This window comes from Saprolegnia diclina (genome assembly GCF_000281045.1).
Source record: "Saprolegnia diclina VS20 unplaced genomic scaffold supercont1.44, whole genome shotgun sequence".
Lineage (NCBI taxonomy): Eukaryota > Oomycota > Saprolegniomycetes > Saprolegniales > Saprolegniaceae > Saprolegnia > Saprolegnia diclina.
This window is the reverse complement of record NW_008246111.1, coordinates 111904-123047: the sequence shown is the minus strand read 5'-3', so window position 1 is coordinate 123047 and position 11144 is coordinate 111904. Positions and strand designations below refer to the sequence as shown.

The 11144-nt window shown below is 55.0% G+C and overlaps 3 protein-coding genes across 5 annotated transcripts; all 3 read left to right on the top strand.

The window, feature by feature from the left end:
* Positions 1-36: 36 nt before the first annotated feature.
* Positions 37-3729, top strand: SDRG_11780 (TKL protein kinase). Of its 3 annotated transcripts, XM_008617831.1 has the most exons (18): positions 133-135; positions 189-287; positions 342-440; positions 496-594; positions 644-730; positions 777-866; positions 913-1041; positions 1086-1193; positions 1245-1343; positions 1387-1470; positions 1526-1621; positions 1666-1767; positions 1816-1908; positions 1956-2119; positions 2175-2865; positions 2923-3039; positions 3094-3419; positions 3483-3729. In XM_008617831.1, exons 1-18 carry the CDS (start codon positions 133-135, stop codon positions 3649-3651), a joined length of 2655 nt encoding a protein of 884 aa, XP_008616053.1. In that variant the 3' UTR covers positions 3652-3729. The 3 variants fall into 3 exon arrangements, with proteins under 3 accessions (XP_008616054.1, XP_008616055.1, XP_008616053.1); XM_008617832.1 differs by having other exon boundaries at positions 37-135; positions 3094-3729; XM_008617833.1 differs by lacking the exon at positions 189-287 and having other exon boundaries at positions 37-135; positions 3094-3729.
* A 444-nt stretch (positions 3730-4173) lies between these two features.
* On the top strand, positions 4174-4632 carry SDRG_11779 (hypothetical protein; the record flags this gene model as incomplete). Its single annotated transcript, XM_008617830.1, has 1 exon — positions 4174-4632. One exon carries the CDS (start codon positions 4174-4176, stop codon positions 4630-4632), a length of 459 nt encoding a protein of 152 aa, XP_008616052.1.
* A 2543-nt stretch (positions 4633-7175) lies between these two features.
* Positions 7176-10489, top strand: SDRG_11778 (hypothetical protein; the record flags this gene model as incomplete). The annotated part of the gene is made up of 21 exons (XM_008617829.1): positions 7176-7193; positions 7236-7325; positions 7366-7464; positions 7523-7621; positions 7678-7776; positions 7824-7922; positions 7970-8068; positions 8113-8211; positions 8261-8359; positions 8429-8491; positions 8538-8624; positions 8678-8779; positions 8840-8938; positions 8985-9104; positions 9162-9269; positions 9404-9502; positions 9551-9649; positions 9705-9803; positions 9854-9937; positions 9984-10112; positions 10163-10489. 21 exons carry the CDS (start codon positions 7176-7178, stop codon positions 10487-10489), a joined length of 2217 nt encoding a protein of 738 aa, XP_008616051.1.
* Between the last annotated feature and the right edge of the window lie 655 nt (positions 10490-11144).

The following is an 11144-nucleotide window of genomic DNA, read 5'->3' as shown; positions in this document are numbered from 1 at the left end:
TGATTTCTGTATTACGTTATATCTTACTGTATGTAGCTTGGTCGAACACCATTGCACTGGGCTGCTTACAATGGTCATTCGGAGGTCGTCCGCTTTTTGCTCGAGAAGGGCGCGGCCATCGACGTCAAAACCATGGTACGTTTTGTGTTTTATGTCTCACGTGTGTTATTGTGTGATTTCTGGTGTAGGATGGTTATACACCATTGAACTGGGCTGCTTCCGAAGGTCAATTGGAGGTCGTCCGCTTTTTGCTCGAGAAGGGCGCGGCCATCGACGTCAAAACCATGGTACTTTTGTGTTTTGTATTTCTCACGTGTGTTATTGTGTGATTTCTGGTGTAGCTTGGTCGAACACCATTGCACTGGGCTGCTTCCGAAGGTCATTTGGAGATCGTCCGCTTGTTGCTGACGAAGGGCGCGGCCATCGACGTCAAAACCAAAGTATGTTACTTCACACAATGCTACGCGGGAGATACAACCCTACTATATCATGTAGAAAGGCGAGACGCCACTCATGCTCGCAGAAAAAGATGGTCATGGCAACATCGCCCAGCTTTTGCGGGAAGCTCTTCGGGTGCGAGACGACCAAGCCAAGGTACGTAGTTGTGTCTCCGATTCTGTGATAATGATGCAATGTTACTCAGCTCTTCCACGCCCTCGACAAAAAGCGCTTTGTCGATGCAACGAGAATCCTCGAGCAAGAGACCATCGACCCCAACCTCTGCGACAGCGTACATTTCTCTAGTTTGTACATGGAGTGGCCGAAGGCTACTGTAGAATGGAACGTCCTTGGTGCAGCTGGTGCTCGCGACGCAAGACCTACCGCTGGTCCACGCGCTCGTGAAAAAGCCCAACCTCAACGACAAGGTACACGCTTGTATCCTGCTTGAGTAACTCAGCAACTCGGTATTAGACGACTCGAGCCCTGGCAAAAAGCCCTGACGCGGCCAAGGCCCTCTTCCTCCACGCAGTCGCAACCAACGACGCGAGCATGGTGCATCAGCTGCTGTCTCTCGGTATCAGCCCCACACTCACGAACGAGGTTGGCACTTTCGGCGTCCATATCCTTGACTCTAGTTGCTCTAGCATGGAGATATTGCGCTGCACCTCGCGGCTGCCAGCGGCCACGTCGCCATCGTCACGTCTCTGCTCAAGGTGGCAAAGGACGAGACGTATGTCAACGCGATCAACCACGTACGCGCGCTACACTCTATTTTCTCAGTATGGTAGTCGATCTTCGACTAGTTGGGTCACACACCCTTGCACGTTGCGGCCGCCAAGGGGCATGCGGGCGTTGTCGAGTCTCTTTTGGATGCCAACGCCAACGTCTTTGCGATGACTACGGTACTTACTAATCACAAAGTGAGCTCGACACGTCTGTCTCTAGTCGGGCGAGACGCCATTGATGCTTACGACGGACGATCACGTCGTCGCGATTCTGCAGCGTGCCAAAGCCAAAGCCAACATGCAGGTATGACCTCCTGTCGACAGAAGCCTAGTGTGCTATTGTATATCGCATCACCTAGCGTCGTCCGCAGCTTGTCGACGCTGTGTGCAAGCGAGACTACCGCCAGACAATGGCGCTCGTGACTGACGGCGTGAGCCCCAACGCCATGAACGAGGCAAGCGAGTGACGCGTCATCCGAGAGCCAATAAATGAGAGTAGGAAGGCGACTCGCTCCTGCATCTCGCTGTGCAACGCAACGACCACAAGGTACTGGATGCACTCGTGCGCGCGCCAGATATCAAGATGGACGTCCAAAGTGCAGTACATATCACGAGCAGTTTACTGCGCCGATGACAACCTTCTTCGTAGGCAGGCATGACGCCAATGATTCTGGCCATTCGATTAGGCCATCGACGTCTGGCGACGATGCTTCAAGCGGCTGCGCACAGTGAGGTTCCTGAAGTCCGTGTCCTCGGTTTGGATAAAATTCTGACAAATGACGTCGTTAGGTGTCCGAGTCGGAGATCGAGATGGACATATCTAGTCCATTGGGCGCTGGTGGCTACGGGGCCGTGTACAAGGGCATGTACAATGGTCGTACGGTGGCCATCAAGACGGCCGTCAACGCGTCTTGCATCCAAGCACTCATCTACGAGATGGAGACCATGCAGCTGTATGTCTTTTCTGATACTAGTATTTGTTTATTCCCTCGTCATTGACGGGTGTAGGTGCAACTCGCCGTACGTGCTCCAACTGCTCGCTGTCTCCCGTTCATCGAGCCCCAAGCTCGTGCTGGAGTACATGGACGCCGGCGATTTGCGCAGCTACCTCGACGCCAAGCGACTCGGTCAACCCACCAAGGTTGATGTCTCGCCACTGGACGTCGCGTGGGTGCTTGCGAATGCCCTCGCCGATCTGCACCACAACGGTCTTCTTCACCGGGATCTCAAAAGCCACAACGTCCTCCTCTCTTCGACCAACTACATCAAGCTCGCCGACCTCGGGATTGCGCGCGAGTACGAGTCCATCATGACGACCGCCAAGGGCACACCGTACTGGACCGCCCCCGAGGTCTTTACGTCGGACAGTCATTACAGCTTTGCCGCCGATATCTACTCGTTTGGCGTCATTCTGACCGAGCTGGACACGCTCCAGCTGCCTTTTCACGACGTCAAGGGCCTCCGGCAATGGGATATCATGGACGGCGTGCGTCTCGGCAACCTCCGTCCGACAGTGAGCGCAAACTCTCCGCCTTGGTTGCGTCACCTTGCCGACGCCTGTCTGTCGTTTGACCCGACGCAGCGTCCGTCGGCGCAGATGCTAGTGACTTCTCTCCAAAAGCTGCTCGGTCGCAGCAAACAAGCGTTGGCGCAGGAACCAGAGACCGAGCCCTTGGACCGCAAGACGCGCTCCACCGCGGTAGCCTACGTCGCTTCTGACGGCATGAAAAGGTCATGCACACTACTCTCTTTGTAGATATCAACACCCGAGAACCTCCACCGCTCCGACAAGCTACTCAGTCGCACGAGCTCAACAGTCAGCAGCGGCTCGGTGACGTCGTCCGTCACCTCTGGAGCATCCACTGGCACGACGGTGAGCTCATCAACACGACCTTATGTTGAGATCTCCATCATATCGCTATGGTAGACGTACTCGTCATGGTCCAACTCGATGCTTGTGAGTACGCGCGTCGTGTGTCAGCTCTGCCGCGCCTCCAACTCGTTGCTTCAGACGCACTGCGAGGCCTGCGCCGGGTCGTTAGCTCCCGTGGCTTCCAAGCTCAAGGTCCTTCTCAAGCGTCTTGCGGTTGCCAAGAAGAACGGATTTGAGATCGACGACGGTCTCGTCTGCGTCTGCTGTGAAACACACCACAGTATGACGGCCACGATCTGCGACGAGTGCGACGATGAACTTCCGGACGACCAAGAAAAGCTGCGTATCCTTGTGCTGCGCATCGAGCAAGCGGCCAACACGTAAGTCTCGTGATCCATCGATCGATTGAGCGACTAAATGCATGTTTTAATATTTGTATACAGTCCAAATGTGTTATGTAGTACACAAACGCAGCGAGCACAAACGCAGCGAGCACATGCTATCTCTTTCATCGACGATCGCTCGATTTTACCCTACACCTACCCTAGCCCTAGGCACAACAGCCGACCTGCAACTGGGTTTCAAATGATGCAGGACAATATACACTACTAGTACGATCGAAGGTTGCTGTTGGATTGCATTGGAGAAGAGTGATGCTGTACCAATTTGCGTTAGTTCATATGAATTCACCGGGTTTATGACCCGACTCGCGACTGGGACGCTCGACATTCTTGATGACTTGATACCTCGAGGCTTAAAGCATCGGGTGCTATCCGCGGCTCAATCCAGGGACCGATGTCCGCGGCAAGCGCTCGTTCGTCGGAACCTTGTGCGTGTGGCAGTAGGCCACGTACTCGCCCCAGAGATCCTCAGTGTCGGCGTACACTGGCGACTCTGTCGCAAGCAAATCTTCTTCGTGAAAAAACCGGCGCGGTGGCAATGTCCTCGTCCATTTCGTCTCGGACGAGTCGTGGCGACAGAAGCGCGTCAGTCGCGACGGCCGCTGTGCGTAGCAGCGACCGCAAAACGTAAAGATAGGTTGCGGGCACTTGGCACAGGCGACGACACAGCCCACGATCGGAGTGTGGCACACCATGCAGCACAGAGGCCACGTCTCTGGCGCGTCCTCGTCGGATGCCACCACATAGTCGCGGACGAGACGCAAACTGTCTGCGCGACGTCAAGAGCTTGAACGTCTTTCTCTCATCGATCCATGGAGTCAAGCTCGGCGACTTTGGCACGGCACGGACCCTTGAGACGCTCATGACGGGCAACATCGGGTCGCAACTCTGGATGGCCCGCGAGGTCTTCCGCGCGTACGACTACAACCCAAGCCAGGACGATGACCGAACGCTCTACACGTCGGCCGCCGACATTTACTCGTTTGGTATCACCTTGTCCGAAGTAGAGACGGGCCACAAGCCGTATGCGAACCATGATGGCAACGTCATTGCTAGCGTGCACGCCGGGATGTTGCGTCCGGACCTCGGCCAAGCCTGCCCGCGTTGGCTCCGGAAGCTCGCGACCGCCTGCTGGGCGCAAAAGCCGTCGAGTCGCCCGACGGCCCAGCAGATTATCAAGTTTCTCACCTAGCGCCTTGACGACCACGAGCGTGACGAAGCCTTCGACGACGATGACGACGACCTCTCGCCTGACCCCCACAACCGTCCACCGACAGAACCGACAAATTTGCTCGAGTCGATCGACGAAGAGCCCTAGTGCAACGCACGTGCTAATTTTGCATTTTGAATACACTTTTGCCAAACGTTACACAAATCTCATTTCCGATCGTCCAGAAATTGTGTTAAAATCGTCCCACAATAGTATCTATCTACGTTAGTATATTTTCCATCGAGTTTACAAACCCTTAACCCTCCAACACGTACTTCATATGCCTCTCGACTGTAGCTGCATCGACCGAAGCAACGGTATCGCGCTGGTTGATCTCTCACTAGTATAGTATCGTCGCTAGCTATGATGATGCCCAACACAGCTTTCAAGTTGATACACATTGTCATTGTGTATCAACTTGAGAGCGCAAGCGCCATGTGCGACGTCATTGTAGTGTCCACATCAATGTCACATTGATGTCGTACTTGGCGCGAGATAAATGGAAACCAGAGCCTTCTACCAGTCCGAGCGTCGCTGGTCCGCCTGCCCGCCCGACACCACAACATTCGAGATGCCGCCAAGATGCGCCTGCCCGCTGGTACTCCACGGCAGCGGACTTGAGTTGCACGCGGCGGGTTCGTGCTTCGTGGCAACAGCGGCCTTGTCTTTCATGGCGCAGGCCCGCGTAGTGACCGGCTCAGCGCCGCGGCTACACTACTCGATATGCAGGATTCCAAGGCGTATAATTGCGAACCAAGGCAACGACGTTCAGCGCTGGTGCGGCTCGAGGTCATACGGTAATCTCTTACTCGTGGCGAGAGGCAATCACTGGTTGTATGTCTGTCGTTGCCATTTTTTAATACGCACAGGAAGCCAAGTGGTTTAGTATGCGTAAGCGGTACGTTTGTCGTTGGCACCAATGCGCTGCGTGCCATCGTTTGCATTGGCTTTCAATACTTGAAATCCTGTCTCAAACGCTGTCTCAAACGCTGTACAAAACGCCGTCTCAAACGCTATTTCGAGGCACAACCTCGTCAAATCAAATCCGGCAGGGTCAACCCACGACAGGTAATAAATATAAGTACCGGCATAGTTCCGAGCCATACCGAGTTCCGAGCCACCTGCCATGATTTGGCATCGCGCCAAAATGAAGTGATGTTATTGATGGAATATGATGAAACCAGCGGAACGCGATCGTAGCCGTGGGAATAAACTACATTTTGGCGCTCGAACGATGTCCATCGGGTCAAAATTGCGCACGTGGCATCCCAGCGGCCAAACCCATCACCACATTTTAAAAATTTGCCTTGAATTAACTATACCGAGCATGAATGTCGAAATGACGCCGCGACGAGAAGGCATCTCGTGCACTGAGCGCCATTGAGGCCGTGCAGTCCATCTGAGCGGCGGCCAAGGCATACAACCTCGACCGCATGTACATCTCGCGGCGCATCAAAGGTGAAGTCGACGTGCACAGCCGCAACGGGCCGAACCCAGTCCTTACGCCAGGCGAGCGCGCGGGTATCATCGCCGCCATCGACGAGCGCACGACGGCGTCCTCGCGAAGAAGTTGGCGACAGCTTTGCGCCAGCAGCAGCGCCTGGAGACACCAAGCATTATTACGGAGCGCAAGCTGATGAACGGCGAGGACGCGAGGCATTGGCGCATTGCCGCGTCCAAAATTAAATAAAGTGGTCGTATGATGAATAAAAATACACTCCCGTTGGTATTCGGATCCGTATAAGGTGGCTCGGAACTCTGGCCGCCGTGATTTCGACGAGATTTCTAGATGACAATTTACACCGAGATAGTGACTTGTACAACTAGTCATACTCATCATGTACAAACTACATTTGTCCCAAGGATGATTTATCGCCATCTACTAGCATCATACGATAACAGGAACCCGACAAATTCACCACGTTAAAAGGTGGCTCGGAACTCTTCCGCCACGTATATCCCAGGATCCGCCTTGCCTTGAAGTATGTATTTGTCCGGGTCGCAGACCCATTTAAATAGGAGAGATGATATGTTGGACTGTCTAAATCGTGGACGCAAAAAAACACTCGACCGACAGCCACTGGGGCGAGCGACACACTTCGTACAAGGAGCCAAGGAAGCTCGAGTTGCTCCTATGAGTACTTGAACTACGCTGGGTGCTCTTGTGCGAGCCGCCTTGACGGCAATCGTCACTGGACTTGACAGTGGTACATTGGTTGGGCGATGCGGTCGCTCCGGATACGTGCAGGCGCGAAGCCAGAGGTACATCCCGGGACGTGGCTTGCTGTTGTAGGCAGTCTTGGGCGAAGAGAAGTGTGAGCGCTGGCAGACAAATGAGGTACATGAAACCATGGGTCAATGATAAAACCTAGCGTGATGTATCTCCCTTGACGAACGCGTCGGCACTGCGTGACGTGCCACTCATCCGGATACCGTGCTGTGGATTGTGGAATGACGCGCCAATCAAAAACGAGCGATGGGACGAGACCCATTTTGCACCATTTTCCAACCAGCAGCGACGGGCAATGTCAACGAGGAACGAGGTACGGCGACAGAGCGACTTGCGATACTCAGGCAGAATGTAGGAAGCGCTTCTCGAAGCTGCAGAGCGTGGCGCCTTGGCGGACGTCATCGCCTGTCTCAACAAAGGCGCCAACGTCAACTGCGCAAAGAAGGTACGACACCAACTGTGCAGATGCATAATGCTCCAAGTAGATAGGCTTGACGCCATTGCACCAATCGATAGATAGCGGACTATTGGACGTCGTTTGCCACTTGCTTGACAACGGCGCCAACTTGGAGGCGCGTGATTCGGTAGAAAATCAAGCTTGGAGCTTGCGTTGCGTTGCATACAGTGATGAGCGACTGCTAGGCTGGTTGGACGCCATTGTTCAAAGCGTCGAGCTGGGGTCGGGGGCATATCGTTCGCATCTTGCTTGAAAAAGGCGCCAACGTGCAAGCGTGCGATGCGGTACAAAATCAAGCTTCCAGCTTCCCTTGCTTAGTGTGATGCTACGACGTCTCTAGACTGGTTCGACGCCATTGCACAAAGCTGCTATCAGTGGTCGCCTCGACGTCGCTCGCCTCTTGTCGGAGCACGGCGCCAACGTGGAGGCCCGCGATTTGGTATCGTCGACCATCGCCTGCCTTGCCGTGATGCAACCGCTGTCTAGAGTGGTGCGACGCCGCTCTTCCGAGCTGCCGAGAACGATCGTCCGGCCCTCGTCCGCTTCTTGTTGGAGCACGGCGCCAACGTGGACGCGTATGACGAGGTCGGTTTTGCGTGACAACATGCGTATTGAATGTCCCTGCTACCTAGATTGGCTCGTCGCCATTGCACAAAGCTGCTTTCCGAGGGTATATGGACGTCGTCCGTCTCTTGCTTGACAAGGGCGCGTTGGTGGACGCGCGCGATTCGGTAGGATTGGTGCATTTGACACTGTTGGAGCTTGACCTATCTAGATTGGCTCGACGCCACTGCATCAAGCTGCTCTCAAAGGTCAAATGGACGTCGTCCGCCTCTTGCTTGAGCACGGCGCCGCGTTGGACGCACTCGATTCGGTGCGCTTTGATGATCCATCCCGCGGATACCCAGCGTCTTGGAGCGTAGAGCGCCAATACGCTGCTGCATTATGCAGCTCAGGGCAATCAGCGCAGCATTGCGAGTCTACTCTTGGAGAAAGGCGCCAACATCGATGCGAGAAACAACGTACTAGCTGCATGCAGCGCGCTCGAATGCACTGTTGTCTCTAGGATCTCAAAACCCCGCTCGAGGTAGCCAGCCAGCTCCAAGGACGACGTCGCAAGTCTCTTGCGCAGCCACCCTCGCGTGCTCAACCAGGTATACCGTCGTCCACATGGCTTTCGGGGTCGATACCATGTCGTAGCTCTTCAATGCAATGCACAGCCAGCGCTTTGATGAAGCCACGCGCGTTCTCACAAGCAATTTGGTGTACGCCAACGTCCGCAACTGCGTACGTATTTTTTTCAACAATATTGTCATCGATAGTCATGACAATGCTACTAGTTTGAGACATTGTTGCTACATCTGGTTGTGGCAACACAGCATCTGCCGCTGCTTCAAGCGCTGCTCCAGAAGCCCGGCCTCCAACTCGACGCCAAAGACGCGGTAGAGTCATCCATATCGCCTTGGAGTTGGACGCTCAAGCCGTCGTCTCTGGTACAATAGGCTGGCCGCTCCGCTCTCGCCATCGTGATCCGCACTGACAACGTGCAGGCCGCCCTTGCGCTGCACCAAGCCGGCGCGTCCGTCGATCTCGTCGACAAGGTGGGCGACCTCGATACAGTGTTTGACTGACCGTGTGAGGTTGCAGGATCATTGTGCTTCATCCGCAATCTTCGCCACCGCCTTGCACCAAGCCGCCGCCTCCAACGATGGCACCAGTTTGTCGCAACTCCTCGCTCTGGGTGTGAACTGCTCGTCGACCAACGAGGTATGGACCTTGAGCTTGGACGTCAAACCCGGTGTCATACTGAATGGTGGGATCTAGAACGGCGAGACGGCGATGTTCATGGCGGCTGCAGCGGGGCACCTGCCCATTGTCACGATGCTGCTTCAAATGACCGAAGAAGAGAGTGGTATCGACGCGACCAACCACGTATTCTCTACCAGCGGGGCACCTGCCCATTGTCACGATGCTGCTTCAAGTGACCGAAGAAGAGAGTGGTATCGACGCGACCAACAACGTACTCTCTACTTTCAATCGAATGTGTTGGTTTCAAATTGGTGTAGAATGGGGAATCACCCCTTTTTGCCGCTGCGATCGGTGGCCACGCCGACGTTGTCCAATGTCTCCTTCGTGCCAACGCCAACCCCCGTCTCGTTTCCAAAGTACTGTCTTTGACTTTTTATATTCCACATGTCTCATTGCGATGTTAGGATGGATCGACTATGCTGCACGCGGCTGCACTTGGTGGCAGTATGAGCATCCTTCACCAAATCGTCCAGTGTGGCGTCAGCGTCGATGCGTGCGACGCGGTAGACAATATTGTTTGTGATTAGATCCCGTCAAATCGTATCTCGTTTGAACTAGATGGGCCAGACACCGCTCCATGTTGCAGCTGAGAAGGCCCACGACAGTGCCGTCAAGTACCTTCTGGACGTCGAGGCCAGCGTCTTTGCCAAGGATACGGTATCGCTATCTAGCACATCATCCTGCGTAGTGAAGGACGGGATCTCTAGACGGGCAAGACGCCGTTGATGCTGGCGACGCACCCACTCGTCATCAACACGCTGCTGCAAGCAGAAAAATCGACCAAGCAAAAGGTACTCGGTCGAGTCCACCGCAGTACTCTTCAGCAGGCTTTCGTAGGTCCCGCAGCTCTCGGAGCTAAACCACTTGATCACGCGCATCTGCGACTCGGAGTCCATGGTCGGCGGCCTCCTTGACCGAGTTCGGCCCACACCGTCGATGTCCTCTGCCGCGTCGACGGACTCGGTGGTACGATCAACACAGGCATCGTCCGGGCATCTCAGCATGCTTTGACGTAGACGTGGTCGCCTTCCTCTGTGAGCACCCATGTTGTGTGTCAGCTCTGCCACGCCTCCAACTCGTTGCTCGAGTCGCACTGCGAAGCCTGCGTGGAACCTCTAGCGTCCGTTGCGTCCAAGCTCCAGGTCCTTCTGAAGCGTCTGGCTGCTGCCAAGAAGAACGGATTCGAGATCGACGACGGTCTCGTCTGCGTCTGCTGCGACGCGCACCACAGTATGACGGCCACGATCTGCGACGAATGCGCCGACGAGCTTCCGAACGACAACGAGAAGCTGCGTATCCTCGTATTGCGCATCGAGCAAAAGACGATGGCGCAAGCCTCGTGATCCATCGATCGAATTGAGCGACTAAATGCATTTTTGAATATCTTTCAAGTCGAGTAGTTGAATAGTTTAGTGGGCAATGGAGCCGCAGTGGGCCCTTGCACCCACTCGACTAAACGAGAAGGAAGGACGGACCGCACAAACGCAATCTCGTTAGATACACGACGGCCTATGTAGCAATGCCCAAGCGCTGAGCCTCGGGGCAATGAGCCAAACTTGGCCGCCATATCGCAGAGCGCTTCGAGCTCGTTCCTGCTGCTGCCACGTATTGCGTATCTGCCTGTAATACACACATCCAGCAAGTTCCATGCGACACAACCGAGGTCCGCGCCACGCCGGCCTCATCGCCAGGAGCGCGAGCCGCCTTCCCAAGACGTACGGCAGGCCATGGCGTTGGTCGAGGCAGCTGCTTCCAGATCACATGAGTCACATCCTGCTGGCTGTTCTGGGCAAGGCTACCAGAAGGCTTTCGCAGCGCCGCCGTCCTGGCCTCCACGGCCGCCCTGCCGCTCAGCTCTGCCACTTGCTCGTTTCGATGTGGCAACCTTTCCCAGGAATGGCCTCCGGATACTATTGTATTCGGCATGTGCCGATCCCATTCGCCGCTTTTGATTGGCCAAAAAGGAAATTTTGTCCTCTTTTTGACCAATCAAAAGCG